Genomic DNA, 21,047 nt, shown 5'->3' with positions numbered 1-21,047 from the left:
CAGTTCTTACAGAGTGATGCAATACAGTTCTTACAGAGTGATGCAATACAGTTCTTACAGAGTGATGCAATACAGTTCTTACAGAGTGATGCAATACAGTTCTTACAGAGTGATGCAATGATATGCAAAAGTTTCTTGGTGTTCCTATATTTTTTTAGCCATTTTGTAAACATTTGTAGCAAGTTTTTGTGGGAGACAGGTCATCCATTCCGCTAGCATATATTCCAGTCACTCACAACGGAGCATTCAATGTTAAAAGGTTACAATTCAGAGGGTAGTTAACAGAGTCCCAGATTGGTTTCTTTACGAAGCAGATATTTTCAGGCGTTGAGAGATATATCATGGTTCCTTATTTTGTCAACCTGCTGATAAAAGCAGTCACATGAAGAATTAGGTCCCTATTTGAGGATGGTACTAACTTTAAAAAATTCTGGACTCTGCCCTATTAAAGAAATGTTTATTTGTTGTTGTTCAGGGTGCAACTTTATATCATACTCAATGCCATAAAAAATTGCGCACCAAGAAGTAATTGTCAGATCGTAATGAAACTTGGTATGAAGATACATGTCTGGCAGATATGCAAATGATTAGATGCACGGCGGGATTGCACAATTTGTAATGCCACCAGAGGGCATTGAACTTTGTTCTCCTTGGTGTATAAAAAAGGTACAAAGAGAGAGATTATGCCTGTACTTAATCTGTTGCAAGAGGGATGCTTTTTCATTAGGGATGCCGTTATGCCACCATCAAAGACAATATGATCAGCTGTCAGAGTTCGAGAGGGGAAGAATCATCGGGATGATGGAAGTCGAGTGGTCAGATCGGCAAGTAGCCTGCCACTTAGGCCAATATATTAGGCCGATATATCGCAAATATTAGGAAACGATCTCACTAAATCTGTCCGTTCGTTCTCTCAATTCCAACTACCAAAGATCAATCCAGGTTTTCATCCCGATGGCACTAACTCTGCAGTAAACCACTCAAACGAGTCCAGGATGGACACAAGCATGTCTCGAAGTCTGTCAGCAACATTCCATCTCTGGCAAGAGGGCATCCCCTCTTGACTTCACTTGTGGGCCACCAGAACGGACAAAGAGACGACGAACGAGAGGAGAGGCCAAGTTACTCTAGCAGCATCACACAGTAGTAAACCCTCTTGTCAGCTTATGACCACGAAGGAAGAGGAGCCTTTCGCACAGATCGAGGTTGGAGACTCTGCAACAAACGGCTACATAGGTGGTTTCAGAGCTCAAGTATGAGAGCGCATGAATGCGTAATGTAACGTTCTTGATCGTTACCTCCCGGTTCTTTAATATTTTTTCCCCCAGTAAACATTGAGTGGATGACAACAATGGAACAGACAAAGTTTAGATAGAACTATAACATTTATTCAATTATATTGTTAAACCATTAATCAGCGTAATCACTATTATCACAGGCCCTTTTATATGTTAAACTATTAATTAACGTTTTATCACAATTATCACAGTTAGTCTTTTCTCTCACTGTCACAATGAAACAAAAATATGAATCGATCTCACCGCCGTTGTCCAGGTTTTCACGTCTTATCACATCGTCCGGTAGATACTCCCAGGTGTCTGCCACACAGCCAAAGACTCGTCGTCACCAGCTTCAGACGACTTTGGTGTAAACACACGTTGAGATGAAAGCTCAGCCACTGCACATGGAACTGGAGATGAAGGTCCACGGGTGGCCGGTCTGGCCACTAACCGATCACTGGATCACGACGACATTGAAACCTTACGTGCGATGAGACGGGATAAGTGCCAAGGCACACTTCTATTATTGTAACTTCATCGTTACTTATGAGACGATCTGGCTCACACCATGACAGGGCGTGACGCCTTACTGATTAAGTCGGTCGTTAGTCGTAGGTGAGGAAGTAGGTAGGTAGAGAGAGAGTCAGCACATCTCTAGCTGGCTTTTATATAGTAGCATTCCCACAATGCCTTACTGAAGAACCAATCACAACATAGAAGGTGTGGTATTAGCTTGTATCTGATTTACATAACTTCATGAGAAAAGGAAAACCAATCACAACATTAGCTTGTATCTGATTTACATAACTTCATGAGAAAAGGAAATACTGTAAGCATTATAATATTAAATCTGGCATCCAAACATATCAAATTGGAGATCTGGCCAGGATCCACAACTTTTAGGCCTATTGCACATTGTAAAAACTCATGACATTATAAACCGTGAGATGGTCCTAGGAACCACCGACGGCATGGAGGTAAAATATATTACATATTTATATAACACTTTGCTGAACATTTATATTATATTGCACTAATATATTACACAATTAAAATAGAGTTTGACGATGACGACTCGACGTGGCCTCCACCGACGAACCACGGGAACCCCCCAGAGGGAAAGAGAAGGTAACCAGACGAGCTATTGGGATCTCTGACATAGATGTAAAGCGGAATTTGTATGGGACGTTGGTAGCCCGACCTCTGGCCCCGTTCTCGCCCGACGGCTAGGAGACCCCACCTCCGGACCGTCAGACTAAGCGAACTAACTGACCCGAACCGGATTGTCAGCGGAAGCCTCGGGTGGTTTCCGGTAACCAACGAACCCTGGGGCCTAAACAAGAATAATTGAACAACAGGATTGTAAGAGATCCCAGGTCGTCATGTTACAGTAAGCAAAAACAAAGTGAAGACGTAGCGATCTATAGCACACTGCTGGTTTATATGAAGAAAACCTTCATCTCTCATTGGCTATGCGAGAACGAATCAGAACTGAGAATAAAATGGCACTGAAATTATCATAACATCTCATTTGCATATTTATACGAAATAAAACACTATTACCAAAACTAACATATAGAAATTGGCAACACGTAGAACGCAAACATTGGAGACCTGGCCAGGGTCCACAACAATAGGCCTATTTTGGATTGTAAGGACTCATGAAATTATTGACCGTGAAGTGGTCCGCGGCCCACAGACGGCATGAAGGTAAAAACATTGCACATTATTCCTGCATAATTACATTGCAAAACATTTATCACAATTTGATACTGCACAATAATATTTTCATTTTATGGAGTTAGACGATGACTCTGCGGGATTCCTACCAGCAATCCGCGGGACCCTAAGATTGGGAGAGGAAAGCAACACGACAAGCTTCCGGATCCATCACACAGGTGTAAACAGAATTTATGTGGGACATCGGTAGCCTGATCTCTGGTCCCGTTCTCACCCGTCAGCCAGGAGACCCCACCCCCTGACTGCCAGACTTAGCGAACATAACTGGCCCGAGTCGGAATGCCAGCGGGTATGTCTGGTGGTTTCCGGTAACCGAGAGGTCCCTGGGGCCTAAACTGGAATTAAATTGAAAGGAAGGAATTTGTGAAGGATCCCAAGTCATCATGTTACATCTGTCCATACCACCACAAGGCGCCTTGCTGAAGAACATTTGGTATCGCTGCACCCATTATGTGTGCTACCAATGACATCCAATCACTTGCATTCATTTGGAGCGGTATTGAGCTTGACGGGATTGGACCGCAATCTAATGGAATTAGGTCATCTTCAGCGATGAATCAAGATTCAATTTGGACAATGATGACAATCGTGTATGTTTGTGGAGGCCCTGTGGCGAACGCCTCAATTCTGCCTTCACTATACCGTGGCACATCACTCGCACAGCTGGTGCGATGGTATGGGGTGCCATTGCATACGACACTTAGTCACCTTTAATATTCACCCATGGTACTATGAGAACCCAGCGGTACATTTGTGACTTCCTTCAGCCACATGTGTTTCCACTCATGGCAGGGCTTCAGGGAGGCATTTTTCAACAGGTCAATGCTCAACCACACACAGCAAGGGTGTCACAGGAATGCCTCTGCTACATTAACACCCTTCCTTGGCCTGCCCGATTCCCAGATTTGTCACCAATCGTGCACATCTGGGATCACTTGGGACAGCATGTTGGGCAGCCTAGGAATTTGATTGAACTAGAGACACGCTTATAGCAACTGTGGAATGAAATGACGCAGGACACCATACAGGACCTGTATGCCTCAATGCTTACCCGTATCGCATCGTGTATTCAAGCTAGAGGTGGCTCAACAGGGTACTAGACCCTCCATTCAAATGTAGTTTTTCCTGTAACAAATGATTATTTTGCTTTAATTATGTAATCACTTACATCAACTCTGTACTCACATATATAAAATTTCTTTCCATTCAGACAACTCTTTCTTGGTGCGTAAATTTTTATGGCAATGAGTGCATTATGTTTTTATTAATAAGACAAAAGAAAATGCTCTTTTTTTTCTCTGATTCTTTGCCATTTTTGTGTCCTTTAAAAATATTTTTTTGTTTGTTGTGTGTTTCCATGTATAGATACTAGCAGATCCAAAAGGGAAGGAGAGGTTGATGGTGTTGATTATCATTTCATAACAAGGTCTCAATTTGAAGCTGATATTGCTAGTGGCAAATTTGTAGAGCATGGTGAATATGAAAGAAATTATTATGGAACAAGCCTTAATGCCATACGAGCGGTTGTAAATCTAGGAAAAATTTGTGTTCTCAACCTACATCCTCAGGTAATACATTTTTTATAGAATACAATTGATGAGGACAAAGTGAGTTTATAGGATGCATAAACATTTGATAGTCTATTTAGATAGTATTTATCATATAGCAATCTTTCATTTATGTATACATTGATACTAAGGACCAACCAAAGTCACAAAATCAATTCATAGAATGGAATAGGTCTACGTTTCCACTCACACACACAAGTCCAGAGCCAAAACCAAATTTTAAATGCTATAACCTTGTGGTTTTTTTATCTTACTTACCATGGACTTTTTTTATGTGTTACGACTTTGCTGCGTACCTGGATTTAAGCTTGAAATTCCCCAGAATATTCTATGTGAGACCTTTGCACACTTCCTAGAGAAGCACCAAGGGTCTGGAGAATGCAGTTTAAGAAACCCTGTACATATTGTGCAATACAAGCATCACATCCCCAGAAACTAAATAAAACTGTGAATAAACATTATCTCAAGTTTTGCTTGTCTGCAATCTATTACTAAACTTCAAAGGAGAGAGACTGCTGTGGACTGTTAATCTACAATATTATCTATTATCAGTGTGTTTACTACATGGAAAAGCAGAAAGTCAGTCCTGGAAAAGTCCCCTCTCCCAAGAGTAACTTGTTTTATTTTTCCCATGAAAGAGAATTATTTCTGCTTGAAAGGGGTTTGGGTGTTGCCTTAATGAATTAAGCCACTGAATTGGGTAAAAACTGATAAGATTAAGAACAACGGTCTGTAGAAAACAGCTTTGAATTATTTATAGTAACTTATTCTCTATTTTTCATCAAATAAATAATATTCTTTTATTGCATACATCAGGAGTGGCCAACTTCTCACTATTCAGTGACCAACATAATGTTCAGTTGCAGTGTTGCTGGCTGCACTAGTGAAACACTACACTTGGTGCAGTGTTATCTAAAAAATAATTTTAAAGGGTAATTTCATTCTTCTCTAAAGTTTTTTAAGGGGTAGTTTTGGAAAAAGAGTGATATTTTTTTAATGAAGAACAGAGAAATATATATAACTATAAAAAAAAAACCCCTTAAAATTTGTAGGAGTATTTTCACTCCACAACGAAATTCTAAGGATTAAAATTGAATTTTGATGCATGAATAATGCATCTAGACTTGTATTGGTGAATAAACACTGCTAACAGTGTATAAGCCACACTCATAAAATTCCCAGAAAGCTTGCAGATTTGTATCTGCCATTAATAATATGGTAAAAAATGGGCAATATTTAGTCATTACAATTTTAACGTCTTCTTCATAAACTGATACATATCCATTGTTTATCTAGTTCCCAGCTACTAGATGCAATACATAAAAAATTAATGTTTCTTTTGTTAATTAGTCCATTCAATTCTATCCACAGTTTGAATTTTTTATGGACGAAAACTTTTTTATACATTTTTCTGTAATTATTTTTTATCCCTTACTCCTGATTTGGCAACTGGTGGGGCTATGTGGGTTGAATAGATACTCAAGAAATTGATTCATGCACTGGTAGACTGAAAGGAGTTTTATTATGTGAATGGAAAGCATGCCAAAAGCTTCACGTGAATAACATCATGGATAAGGCCGTGATGGTACCAAGGTAAAATAAACTAGTTTCACATGGACCAGACAGACTACCTACTAAATGGATGTGCACATGCACCATTACTTGGTACTCCTGTGTGTCCCTGGCATTACATAGAACCTTGTGATACATGTATTCTTATCACTTGAGTTACATGTAGCGTGCTTCAACTTGGAATGCCATCAACCTGTTGAAATTTAGAGATGACTACTTATCTGTTTTCAACACAAAAATCATTGTGTTTGGGTGAGGAACTTGTGTTCAACAGCACAATATGAACTCGACACATCCCATATGACACATTTTTGCTCTTTGGAGTTCTTGGGGTATGCGTAGCCTAGAGTCGATTGTAATTTTGAGGTATCATTGTGAGTTGGCATCCACGAAGGGGTGGGAAGAAATGAATAAGAGCAATACGCGTGTGTACGAAAAGGCAGTGTGATGAGAACATAGATAATTACTATCATCACTAGAAATAATGAATGTAAATAGTCTATATATATTAATCAGGTCTGCTATGGAAAATGATGACTTAAATAATAAGAAAAAATCAATTTAATACACAGTAGTTTTGCCTAGTCGTAGGCTGCATGCAGTCTGTTAGCTGTCCTTAGCATGCATCATGAAAATGGCCATGGACTCTACGTAAGCAAGTAATTTTGGCAAGGTGGGTCTTTTTCTTACCCATTTGCATTCTTTATCCAAATTTGTTGTCTGGTTAGTATCATCATGCATCAATAAAAAAACAGTTGCTTAATACTATAAAAAGTGGATAATAATCTGTATATATATAATGACATGTCCTGACTGATTTACTGATTCATCATCACTGAGCCGAAACTGATGAAGTTATGAAATTTGGTCGGTAGTTTCATTACATGAAGTAAAGACGCACTAAGGAAGGGTTAACTAAGGGTTTTGAAATTAAAAGAGGTTCCATAGAGAAATCGCACCTAGCCAAAACCGCTGAAGCTATAATTATGAAATTTGGTCAGTAGTTTCATTTCATGAACTAAAGACACGGTAAAAAGAGGTTTTTGAAATTTGACCCCTAAGAGGGTCATAAGAGAATTCAAATGTTACATAGAGAAATCATACAGAACCGAATCCGTTAAAGCTACAAATGTGAAATTTGGTCAGTAGGTTTTATTTCATGATGTAAAGACTAGGTAAAAAGGGGTTTTTGAAATTCGACCGGTAAGGGGGTTCAAAGGTTACATAGAAAAATCATGCTTCATCTCGAAACCGCTGAAGCTATAAATATAAAATTTGTCAGTAGTTTCAGTTTGTAATGTAGGCTCACTGAAAAGGGATATTTCAAAATTCAACATCTAAGGGAGGGAGGGGGGGGGGGTTTCAAAGGTTATATATCGCAATTATATCGCTGAGTCCAAACAGTAGAAGCTATAAATATGAAATTTTTGGTGAGTATTATATTTTCTAATACCCACCAAAGACGGGATTTCTGAAAATTTAACTCCCAGGGGGGTCCAAATGTTATATGGGGGAAAACACATTTCAGAACAATTTTCAGATTACCAAATCCATGCGAGCGAAGGCGCAGGTTACTGCTATTCATTGATAAGAGACACTTATAAATTTTCCTATTGTTCTGCTTTGCAAGCAAATGGATTAAATTAAATCAACATCTTACATATTATTTTTGTTTCTAATAATTAAGTTTTTATGAATCAGAGATCTGTCAACCCCCAACTCAATTATTAATTACAATTTCAACTGATTAATTGCAACATCAACTCATTATTATTACAACTTCAACTCAGATTATTGATGTTCTATTGCACTTTTATCAATTGAAAACAGTTTTTTTTTCATATTTCTTTTTTTTTTCAGTCATTGACCATACTGAAAAACTCTGATCTTAGGCCATATGTAGTATTCATTGCTCCTCCATCACTGGAGAAATTACGTCAGAATCGTATAAAAACTGGTGATTATAGCAAGGACGATGAACTGAAAGAAATAATAGAGAAAGCACGTGAAATGGAAGAAAATTATGGTCATTTCTTTGACACTGTTGTTATTAATTCTGATATAGACAAGGCATATAATGAACTGCTTAAAGAAATTAACACTCTTGAAAGAGAACCTCAGTGGGTACCTGCAGTGTGGTTGCGAACTGAACTGAATTGAATTCATTTTCAAACTGCCGTGGCAAAGTGCATATATTAAGAAACCTGAAATTTGATGTTATTTTGTCAAACTTTCTGAAACATGATTTAAATATATAGAAGCTGTGTGTGTGTGTGTGTGTCGCAAATTAAATATCTATGCAAAAGCCAAACATATATGAAATTATATGAACACATATTTTTTTCATCGCTTCCACATTAAATATAAATTTGTGTTTCATTATGTTCTTTATCCTTTTATACTTCTTTTTGAAAAGCATGAGTTCAGTATATACCCTATCTGATAAATTGATTAAGTTCAAAATTGTACCTGAGAAAATGAGTTATTAGTATATTAATTTTGTATGAGAAGCACATTAATATCGATATCAAATTTGATAGGTGTGAACATTACTGATAATGTGTTTGAAGATTACCAGAACCAATTGTAGATTATAAAATAATTTTGGAAATAACTTATAATAACACTAATATATTATTTTGATAATTTTTAAATTAATTTAACATTAATATAAACTCTCATTTAGAAACTGAAGCTTATTAAGGTAATTTCAGAGCGAGTTTCAGTGAGTAAGGAATAAATGTCAATAACTAATGGTGGGGAAGATAATCATGGATAACCAACAAACACTGTTAAACCACTGGGAATGAAAAAAAAAATATTTGAAATAACAAAATTGCCAAAAAAGTATATATTTATGTATTTTACCTGTTTAAAATAACTTTCCAATGTATATAATCACATTATCCATGCAAAAAAATCTAATACAAAAATTCTGATATAACACTTATTTACACAGTTATGTAGCCATGCTACTAATATAATGGGCTTCACTGATGGCGGAAATACAGTAGAACCTCGATTATTCAGGCTAATGGTGGAGAAGGTTATCACTGACAACCAAAAAACACGGTTATCCCTTTCCTGTCAGTCATTCAACACAGTTCTAAAATGTACAATGAGAATGACACAAATAGGAATAGCGCTGGGCCAGTCGATCAGTCATGCTGTCACATGAGCACTTCTGAAGTTACACCATCCTTGTGCCTTGTCTTTCAAAAGCAATACATTTTGACTAACACTCCCTATGCATTAAAGCCTTTTCTCTGGCATCGCCTTTAATTAGCTGTAAATCTTCAAATGCTGATCGCCCCCAGGGCAATGCCTGATTCTTATGTGTGCGTATGGGGGCTGCCATTTCAATGTATTGACATGAGACTTCACTTCTCAGAATGAGGAGGGGAGGGTTTCATAAAAGAATGGAAAAACAAAATGTTTGTTTTCATTACCACCACAAAATTCTATGTAACCAATGGGGAAAAAAAACACCACCACCAATATGGGTAAGGAAGAGCCAAACATGAAACTAAAATTTTCATAGCCGGTAAATCTGCTTCCTAGTTAATTCGTGCCCATATAATAGAGGTTCTATTGTATTATTTTCCAATATAATAAATACATGTTTCTATATCTGTATGTTAGAGGTAAAGGGCAGTATGTCCATTTTTTCCAATATTGGAATAATGCTTTTGATTTGCTGTATTTTTGTTACATTACACAGTATAGACCAGTGGTTCTCAACCTGGGGGACATATGGCCCCCTTGCAGTCCTGGGATATTCTAGGGGGGGGGGGGCCACGGGATAAAATCAGAAGAAAGGTGATCCACGACAGGTGGTGAAGGGAGTCATGGAGAGCTGTGAAGAAAAAAGCTTTAAAAGTGAAACATGGTTGAAAAATATTACTACTTTCAGAATTTATCAGATCTGTCTATAGAACCAGGGGCATCTTAACCCTTGGGTCTATGTGGGCATAGCTTGGGTCTTCGTGTCTATAATGGAGGAAGGGGGATCTGGTACTATGATTTTCATATGTAAGCTGTTACTTCCAGCTAAGTATGGAGGGCCGCCAGAGCCACAGTTGATGTGTTGGGAGGGTCGATTTATCGTTCATGCTCATTGGATCGTCCCATATTTTACACAGACCGTTTTTTACAATATAATTTGACTCCTGGGAGAGATGATAATCCACCATTTGAATCCGTGCCTAGCCAGGATTCCAGAGATTGATCTGATTTATTAAAATTTCAGTCGAAATAAAAAATAGAAAGTATCTCACTCTTGTATGAGGGGGGGGGGGCACAAGAAAAAAATGTGATCCATGGGGGGCCATGAGCTGAAAAAGGTTAAGAAACACTGGTATAGACCACTAAGTCCTATTTCAATAAATAACAGATGTTCTCTTCAAAAAAGCCATGTCACAATAAAAATAAAAAAAAACCTATAAACAGTTCTCCAGCCAAATTTTACATTTGTGACACCGGTGCTCTTTACCTCCAGCATACAGACATGTATTTCAGTTCCTTCTTTCCTCCCCTCCATCTATTATTTACAAAGTTTTATGAATTTATTTTTCTTTCCAAAGTATTTTCCTTGTTGAAAATAAATTGACAGTATCAGATGTAAATGTCTTTTCACGCACATACAATCCAAGTTATGGGCGTATGGGGAAAAGCAATCCCCTGTTCAGTGAAAAAATTGTGTTATTGGCATAGGTGCAGAAGTAGAATTGTTGGAATTGGGGGAAATCACCCCTTCCCCTGGCTCACTGTACACTCTGTGATTTAACCCCCCCCCCCCCCCCCGTTTGAAGAGCCACTATATGGTTATGGGTAAACCTTTAGTGCAGCATACTTTTTTTAAACAAACATAAAAAATTACATAATTTTAAACAATTTTGAACCCAATTTCATTCTCTTCTGATACTGGTTGCTTAATTTTCAATCATCAATGAAATTTTAACAAATCAATATGTTAAAAACTGGCATGCAGCATTTCTCAATCTTTATGAACACAAGGAGTAATAAAATGCCTGAAAGAATTCAACAGACCAGTAAAATTTACAGTATGTGGGCATTTTTCTGAGGTTTTAACAATTTAAGGCATGAGTGTGAGCCGGTCTCCCACTTTAGAAAAATCTCTCCATAGCAAGCAAGTAGCATAGAAATATGATACTTACAAAACATAAAAAACAGATTATTTTCTACTTTCATTTCCAATATAGAAAATTGATCGTAGCACTTCTCAAACACAAACACACACACACCTTTGACAGCATAAATATCTTAAGGGTACACACACAGGGATTTTTCAGTCATGCACCATTTTCTTTAGAAATTTTCCAGAAGAATGTTTATGCACACAGTCTGTAGTGGTATGTGGTTCTAATTTTAACAATACGAACATTGTTACTGATAATTGTGGTATGCAATTTAATAACTTTCATTTAATTAAAATCAAGTTTTCAAGTCCATCAAAGAACTGTCCTATCTTCATGAATCATGGGTTGAGAAATGCTGACAAACCTCAAATGGCTGTAACCCTTTAATTGGCAAGCATTGAAATATCCTGGAGGGGAAGATTGAGGTGTTATATTAAGCAAATGAAGTTCCTTGAATGCTATTAAATGGTAAAAAAATTTATTGTCAATATTTGAAAAAAATATGAGGTGTTGCATTTCAGGGAACACACTGTATTTATGTAGATTTGAATAGTACAATTTGAATAGTACATTTATTATTTGTCAACTTACGTTTCTATCATTTTTGAGAAATGCATAGCAATATGTGCCCTCCACAAATGGTATTTCCCTCTGAAATGCAAGGGTCAAAAATCATTCTTGCTCGGCTTGTCAAGAATTGGGAGATGTGTACTTTTGAGCCATTCTGCTGGTAATTATTGAAACTTCATGAACAGCTCACAAGTAAAAATTGAATATTTAGCAGTTGTTTAGAAGCATCAATGCCAAATGAGCTCAAAATATAAAATGCCTTTATTTGAAAAATATAAGAAACTAATGTTGTGCTTGAGAGCAACACTGCCCAATAAATGGTTAAGGTTGAAAAATAAGTTTAAATAGAGATTTCAAGTGTTAGTTTTTCTTCAAATTAAATTTTTGCATATTTCACTGGAATTGATTCAAAGTAAAGCAGAAGGAAAATGATTTTGAGATGAAGTTGCATGGTCGTAGCGAGAGGACAATTTCCCACAAAAATTAGAAAATGATGGATACATACAAAATTAACATGAAAATTTCTGTTCTATCACTTTAATCTCCTTCCCAAAATACCAGTGATCTCCCTTTGAAAGACATTATTGGCTACGGCCCTGCAAAGTTCAGACATTTTATTTTTACACTTGCCTTCAATTTTTATGTAATTTTAAAAAATCTACTGTGCTTAAGAGTAAAATAGGTGACCATTAATTGAATTGTCCGTTTTAAGGTGAGAATAAAGACCAAAAATGACAAAAAATGACGTTTTTATACACTAAAGTAACTTCAAACTTCGCTCTACATGTGAACCAGGAACTGGTCTTGAAAAAGCGTGAGGTTTAAGAAGATAATGTACCACTCAGTTTTTTCAGATTTCTCAATTTTTGGATTTATTCTCTTAAACATTACAATTCAATTATTATTTAAACCTCCACAGTGCTGTAAAGAGCAAAAAAAAAAAAAAATTTATATACAATAAGAGGTAATGGCACATATAAGACGTCCTTTTTTTGTGAATATTTTTTTAAGGTGAAAAATGTCTGAGTATTTTTATGAAGTTTTTTTTTACACTTCTACAATTATGAAGTAGAAGTGTAACCTTAATCTAACTGGGAAAATATATCATCCGATTTTTATCAATAAATTTTACTACATTTAAAAGGAGCAGCATCTGCTCATAAAAGATAAATTTCCAGTTGATGAGAAAACGATTAAAAACTGGTTACCAAGTTACAAGACATTTCCTGTTTTTCAAACCTGATATTAAAGAAAGAAGCATGTTTTGTATGCTGGAAAGAAGGGGGTAAATATGTGATAGTTTATGTTTTTACTAACAAATATACATAACATTTGTTAACATAAAATAATAACAAATATATGGTTCATGAAATTTGAAAAAAGGAAAATTTGATTTATATATATCACACACATCTATGTAAGCAATACTTTGAGCACAGATTTCTTCTTCCTTCTCACTTCAAACATCCATTGGAGAAGTAGCAAAATACCTTACTTTAAAATTTTCTAAGTTTGTTTCTATACATTTATTTTACTTGCATAGCTCATATTTCCCATAATTGTTGATCAGGGCTTGACAAATCCAGAATGCCAGGTCACCATGATGACTGAAAAATTGGTATTGGCAACTAAAATTTGCTTATTTAATTGGAGTCTGGAGATGACACAAAACTTTCAGAATTTATGTCAGCTTGCCTGTCAACATGGGAAGGATATCAACATGGTGTCAAAATGCATTAGGTATTTTGTATTTTCCATGTATTTGCCTCATTCATTGGTGATTTCTGAGTATTATTAGGCAAAGTTTATCTACTCTTCCACACAGGAAGGAGTCACCAAATTCTGGATGATTTAAAAAAAAAAAAGCTTTGCTCAAAAATGAAATTGGTTGACATCTAAATTTTTTCTTGATTTGTCTTGCTCAGAGTTGTTGATGTAAATATAGTTTAACTTCTACCAATGTACTATTCTCAAAAAAACTCACCAACAAAAAAGCCAAATACAAGGTACACAAGGTTCGTTGGTGATTTTTCTGAGTATTATTAGGCAAAGTTTACCTACTCTTCCACAATGTATTATTGACCAAAAAATGCTAGTTTTCTATTTATGAATTTGCATGACTGGAAAAATTATGTGGAATTTTAACCATATTTTATGTATAATAGGAGAGTATAATTCAAGAGAAATGTTTTTTTTCTTATATCCATGTATTAATTCAATTTTACAAATCTTTTAAAAGTGTGTGAAAGTCTTTTGAAGTCATCAATGTTCACCAGCCAAAATGAATGTAAATGAATACAATGCATTATGCATGGTCATTTTCTTAGTATCATGATTTTGTGTTTTTGCCATAACTTTAAGAGAGAAAATACTTGTAAAATTTTTGTACATTCAATATAAATTCAAAAGCAGCTTCATGTGGTGTGAATGAAGTTTTTTATAAAAAAAAATTTTGGAGTCAAAACTTTGTCTATACAAAACCACAATTGAAGGAGTTGTATTATTGTAATTTTGCTGTATATAAGATTCAGTATTAAATTTTTGATAATGTTTACGGCAGAGTAAACTGTGAGATATTAATAGTTGGAATATGTATTGTTATTGTTGTTTAATGTTTTTAAAAAATGCGCTTTTTATAAGAATAGTATTTGTAATGTTTCAAGAAAGTTCCAGTCGTGTTTTGACTTGGGTGAAGAAAATTCAAAAGAAAGTTAGTTACTTATGTTGCCTTCGCTGAATGGTCAAACTATGCCATTAAAGCATATGAAATCAGTGTTATTTTCCTTATTCAATCAAAATAGTCAGACCTTGGTGTAACATCATCTCTTGGACCAAATAAAAATGACTTCTTAAGTTGTGTGATTCAATAATGAGGAAAATCAGTCTAATTGGTAATCATGCTGGCGGGAACCTTCAACCCTTAAACTGCTCCCACTGTCTATAGACGATAAGCATAGTAGCCTGCTCAATAATCATTTTCTGATGATTTCACGATTCAAGGAAGAAAAAAATTTTTTTTTTCCTCGCGCATACAAGAAAGGCATAATTCCGACTATTTCCGCAGGTAATAGTCGGAATAACATGAGTCGCAAGTGTTAAAAGTGATCGACGTTATACCGAGGTCTTACTGTATATCAAATTTTTTTTTGTAACGCGAAGAATTTCCATTCATCAGAACAGAGGCATCGGAATTGTTTCAGACCTGTTGATGCCCAACTTGATCTTTATATAAGAGATTTGGATTTTTGAATCGATGCTGGGGGTGCTCAGGCAGGTGCTACAAAATACTGTGGGTGCTCGAGCACCCAGGGCCGCAACTAGGGGGGGGGAGCAGGCGGGTCTCGTGCCCCGGACCACAGAAAGGGCGCAAATTTTATTCTCAAACCTCTCAACATTACAAGGGGGCGCCAAAATGCGCACTTGCCCCGGGTGACCGAGCATCTAGTTGCGGCCCTGCGAACACCCACTGCACCTCCGGCTCCGATGCCTCTGTATCAGAATCTGAACTCAAAATCTCTTGTCCTATATAATAGTTCTGCTATACAAATGATTCAAGAGCCACGACAGGCAAAATGCCCAGTGATGTGGCTTAGAAGACGAAAGGGAGAAAAATGCCCGTAAAAAATATATTTTAAATATGTGTGTATCCTATAAAAATATAGCAACCCCAAGATATAAAAGCACATATTCGCGAAAAACAATGATAAAAATATAATATTCTGTGTTGAGGCCACCACTGTGAGCTTACCCAGTGAAGTGGCTTATAAAAAGGAAATGCCTATAACAGTTACGGGCATCCATTAATACAAAAACCTCAAAAGAGACATAGTGAGAAAAAACGAGACAAGTAACTATATAACACACATTACACATCTCGGAGTTGTCCCCAGGGCCGCAACTAAGAGATAGGACCAGGGTGGGGGGTGTCTGATGCAAGTTCGCAATCAGAGGGCGGGGGCAACTGCCCGGGTGCAAATTTTAAAAAAGGGAACAAAAATAGAGTTATAAAATTATATTTTATAGTGGGGTGGAAAGATGTTTGGGGGCCCCCGACAAAAATCATAGTTACGGCTCTAGTCTGGTACCCCGGATGCGTAATTACAATCCCTACCAAAGCTGCATTAAGAGTCTGCATAAGATCTTTCAAGCGGCTTTGATCCCTACTCTCTTAGTAACACAGGAAGCATTAGCATGCCGGTGATTGGTTACTGCGAGAAAAAAGCTAGCAAGACGTCACGAAAGGCGGAGTTTTGGGCGAAACTGAATTTCGAAGTTCATTAACGAAAAATGAAAGCATTTTTTATTGAATCGGTAAATGATAGCTGCGAGCCCAGCTTCGCGAGCCGTTATTATTTTCTTCTCGATACACGCGAGGCAGAGAACACTGCAGAGGCCTATTTCTAGGAGATGCTGCTCCAGCTCAATGAGGCTTTTTGGATCACGTGATATTTCCCTGTTTCTTGGACAAGGTAACCAATATGGCGACTTCCTGTGTGACTCATGAAAGAAACAAATCTAAATTAAAGAAACATAGAAATGTGTTAATCGTTTTTTTCTTTTTAATGGGAACTACATATTTCGAATTTTTTTTTTTTAAGTTTGTTATCGATCTGCCTGTTTTAACTTCAAAAAATGCTTGATTAAAGCCGCGGAATTTCGACCATGTTTAAGGAAGGCATGTTCGCCGCCTTGAAGCCGAAATGGAAGCGTTATCGTCCGAATCAGCTGCAGGGACCAGCAGTGCTCGTGAAGCTGCCAGACGCTTGGATTTACCACCATCCTCGGTACGCAATATTCTTCATGGAATCCTTGATCTGTACCCATACAGATTGCAGTCGTGCCATGAACTTTTACCAGCGGATACCGTACACAGGGAAGTATTTGCGAGGTAGGCTTTCTCCAAAGTCGAGCAGAATCCCACCTTTAACATCTTGTGGACAGATGAAGTGCATTTTTCGATTCATGGCGACGTTAATACCCATAACTGTCGCATGTAGGCGACGTCTAATCCACGTGAGTACACGCAGAAACCATTGCATTCCCCAAAAGTGACAGTGTAGTGTGGGTACACAGGTTCCTTTATCATAGGACCCTTCTTTGAAACGCAGTGCCCAGTAAATGCGTGCCCAGTCAATGCGCAGCGTTATTTAACGCTCCTGCGCGAGAAGGCCGTGCCATGTTTGCGTGAAAGAGACGCGCTTTCTACCGTCACGTTTACAAGATGGAGCAACTAGTCACGCTGCTACTCAGGTCAAGGCATTCCTGATACAGACGTTGGGTGAAGACAAAATCATTAGCAGGCAGGGCCGTCTTGAGAGTATCATGGGCCCTCGGGCCAAGTGGTTTGTCGGAGGCCCTATCTGGTAAATCCTAGAAAATTTCAACCGGATCTCATTTTTGTGAGGCCCCTCTTCTCTTGAGGCACCCGGGTGGGCCTATGTGTTAAGACAGCACTGGTTGCAGGTTCCCAGGGCCTCCTCGGTCTCTAGATTTGACACCGGCAGACTTCTGGTTATGGGGATATTTGAAATCTCGGGTGTATCGATCCGGTCCATCCAATCTGTCGGAGCTGAAAGATGCGATCCGCCGAGAGGTGTCATGCATACATCCGGAGCTGCTGCACTCTGCCGTTGCTGGATATGTGACTCGCCTGCCAGGGGCGTCGGAAGTGTTTCGAACCTGTGGGTGCCCGTCTTGAGATTCATGTAGGTAATTTCGATTTTTTAATCAATTCTGTGGGTGCTCGAATCCGTTCTACAAACTTCCGTGGGTGCTCGAGCACCCCCGGCTCCGACGCCACTGTCGCCTGCAATGTGTTACCCCTGTGGTGGTGATCATGTGGAACACATAGGCCTACTGCTATAATAAACGATTTGGAGGCATTCGGTTCGTTATTTGCGTATCTTTTCTTTGACTTGTGTACGTCAGTGCCACCTATAGGTTTTTTTCAGTTTTTTCCTACCTATTTAACTACTAAATATTCCCGTGACCTAGCGATGCTAACCCCCTGCAAACCGTTTTTTATTTCAGTTATTATTTTTCCGGTTCTTGTGAGTTCCTACGGACTTTTTGCCCACCCTGTATTTAAAAACAAAAAGTGTATTCTTTACCAGGCTTCAAGAAAGCAATAGAATCAATCAACCATTGTTTGTAATAGTAGCCTATGATAATTGTTTGATAATTATAACACTTTGATGATTGATTAGGGATACGTAAATTTCGTATTTACGAAATAACCGCGATAAATGCGAAATTCCCGAAATAAATGCGAATTTTGAAGAATAAATGCTAAAATTTGATTTTTTACTATTTAGCGAAATCTAGGTAATTTACACTTTCTCAAGTGGGAAATTCGTAATTTTGGTCAGTACTTGTGAGCGCGCTTGAAAGGGGAAACCACGAGCGTCACTTCTTTCCCCTGTGACATTGTGTTAGATGTGAATACTGTCTAGTTCGGTTATAACAAAGCCCCTTTGTGATTCGAGAAGTGTTTGTAATAATCAACGTGTACGCTATAAGCGAGGAGTTGGAATTAGCTTACCTAGCAATAGCATATAGGCCTTTTTGAGCTTGTCGTGGACTAAATAAGCTTATGCGACACATAATTGAAATACGCAATATTATAATAAACAATATAGCATGAATATAGTTTTTTTGATTGATATCTGAAAAGTTATGAAAATTTATTAGAAAACGCAAGATATACAACAACATGCTGACATTTTTGGAAACGTTAATGGTTTTTTTGAGTTGATGCAAATGGTTTTTCCCTTTGAAGTTGACAGTATTGTACAATTTAAAATTCAGAAAAATAACCCCTCTGATGTTCATGAATTTTATATCACCAATCAATAATACACTTGAATTAGCAGAGCTTTTCAACAGTGACCGAGTTGATTTACAGCAATTTTCTTTAATCACCGCCGCCAATAAAAAGATCACAAAATAATAAAAACAAGTGAAAATCCAATAGTTCGAGGCATAGACGATACAGTTTTCAGAGAAAAACACAGGAATTTTTATTAAAAGCCAAAAATTTTATTGCCAAAATAGTTACATTTGTTCTCGACAGGTAGCGCTAACGTCTCATATTCCGTGCCATCTCTTGATGAGAAATGTAACTATTCTGGCAATGAAAACATTATTGAAAAAATTTAGGTCTTTTTGTGAGAAAACGCGTCAAGATATCAACCGCATACAATAAATGTTGTACAAAAAAGTCTTTTGTCCTTTTTTTCAGAGTTTTTTTGCAGTATGTTATATGTTCGGATTATTTTCTTAGTTAAGACCATTCTTTTGGTTTGTTATATCCACAGAGCAATTGCATTTTTTATTGGGTTGCTGTATTTTTGAAATATGACATCTCCATATTTGTTATTAGCATCTTATATCCACGGTTTATGTTATATCCGGATTATGTTATAAGCAGAGCCGTATTTATGTTTTTGCCGCCTGTGGGCTATACAAATTTTGCCGGCCCCTCCCATTTCAGTCTAACTTTTTTACCCCTTCCATCCCCCCACGTCTCCAGGTCGGGGCCCCTGTAGAAAAGTTGACAGGTTCCATTTCGTGGGACCCTGGATGAATCTCATTGATTTTTTTGTTTAACATTGTAGAATTTGCAACAGCGGAAGCCCGAGATAAAGCCAGTCTGAGGCCCCACTAAAAGTATACGAAATGGTGTCCCGGGTAATTGGTTGGGGCCCTGGATTTTATTCGTTGGTATAATGAATACAAATAAAAAAATTTCATGGCACTCGCAGTGGGGGATGTCCGACAATCTTCCAAGTCTGGGGCTCCATGTTTACAGGTTTCATTTTGGGCCCATGGATGAATCTCATTCTTTTCTGTTCTTTAACATTGTAGAATTTGCAACAGCGGAAGCCCGAGATAAATCCAGTCTGGGTCCCCCATTAAAAATCTGCGTATTGGTGTCCACTACTGGATGTGGGGCCCTCGATTTTATTCGTTGTAAAATTCCTTGCAAAATTCGGCGGGGTTGGCTGCCGAAGGCGGCAGGGGAAGCAAAGCCTCCCTAGTTACAAGTATAAACTTTTCTATTCGAGCGCTTAACTCTTTCCCTACTATATCCGGCCGATCCGGCCCGTCATGCAGACTACCAGATCCGGCCCAGCCGGCCGAGGTAGGGGGGATAGGCATTTCACATTCTTTTATTCCGTGGGCGGAACGCAGTGACGGATTGTTGACGGCTGCTGAGTGGGGTTCTTGTCGGAGAAAGAGGATTATTTTAAAGCTAGTTACCTATGAAAGAATGACTATTGACAATGACAATACCTCGGATGAGCTTTGAGAAAGACGCGTGGTTACTATCTTTTGAAATTTCGCCAACATTCTGATTTTCATTGAAAGTTTATTTCGTTTTCTTTGAAACTAGTAAAAGATCCGCCAGCTAGCTATAGGTTTAATTAGTAATCGAAGAATTTTTTCCGTAATACAATAGAAAAAAAAGAACATTAATTTAAATACATCAGAATATCTTAATTTCTTTTTCTGATTAAAAACTTGCGAAAATTTTATTTTTGACATTTTTTATGAAACACTCAAAAAGTTCAGATGCACTGTACATGGGACCCATTAAATTTTGAAGGAATCAATGTCGAAAAAGACAACTAAATATTATTGTATTTGCACATCACTGTCGTTATTGCTAATTAACTTACGTACAATTTCAAATGATTTCTAGAACTAAGATTACCGAAGTTCGATCTTCCCCTATTTTTTCTAGCTGTTTGTGCTTTTCTAGCAAAACATACGCACACCAAGAAAATAAGATGTTTCCGTCAAAAAAGTAATTAAATATCGGTAAAACTGAAAGGGAAATTTTTATTTGTTTTGAATTTAGTGCGAATTCCATCTTCCACATCCAACTGCAGTGGTTCTCAACCTTTCGTCACTCGTGGCCATGCCCCCCCCCCTCCTCACATATTGAATCAGATTGGCTCGGATCTCCTGCATCACGGGCCTTCTTATGCGGGAGGGGGGAATTAAGAATCATCCCGGACCCCGGGGCTGGTGCCCTGTCAGCTCTACCCTTGTGGGGGTCATGCCAACATCTACTAGAGAATTTTCAAGGCCGCAACACGAGCTCGTGACGTCACTAAACTTAGGCGACTGCTTGCGCTACGCACTGTGGAATC

General features: G+C 37.7%; 1 protein-coding gene across 1 annotated transcript in view; it reads left to right on the top strand.

Annotated features, from left to right (window-relative positions):
- The window catches only part of sdt (MAGUK p55 family member stardust), a 150,341-nt gene extending 135,679 nt beyond the window's left edge, over positions 1–14,662 (top strand). Inside the window, exons 15-16 of the mRNA XM_089246404.1 lie at positions 4,386–4,588; positions 8,021–14,662. Of these exons, the coding sequence (XP_089102530.1) occupies positions 4,386–4,588; positions 8,021–8,320 (503 nt within the window). The 3' untranslated portion in view covers positions 8,321–14,662. The remainder of the gene's footprint in view (positions 1–4,385; positions 4,589–8,020) is intronic.
- The last annotated feature ends 6,385 nt before the right edge of the window (positions 14,663–21,047 follow it).

The sequence above is a fragment of the Pholcus phalangioides genome, unplaced genomic scaffold (genome assembly GCF_987345545.1).
Source record: "Pholcus phalangioides strain wild (caught in Gottingen) unplaced genomic scaffold, Ppha-v1.0 ptg000017l_1, whole genome shotgun sequence".
Taxonomy (NCBI): Eukaryota; Metazoa; Arthropoda; class Arachnida; order Araneae; family Pholcidae; genus Pholcus; species Pholcus phalangioides.
This window is presented reverse-complemented; position numbering and strand designations above follow the sequence as displayed.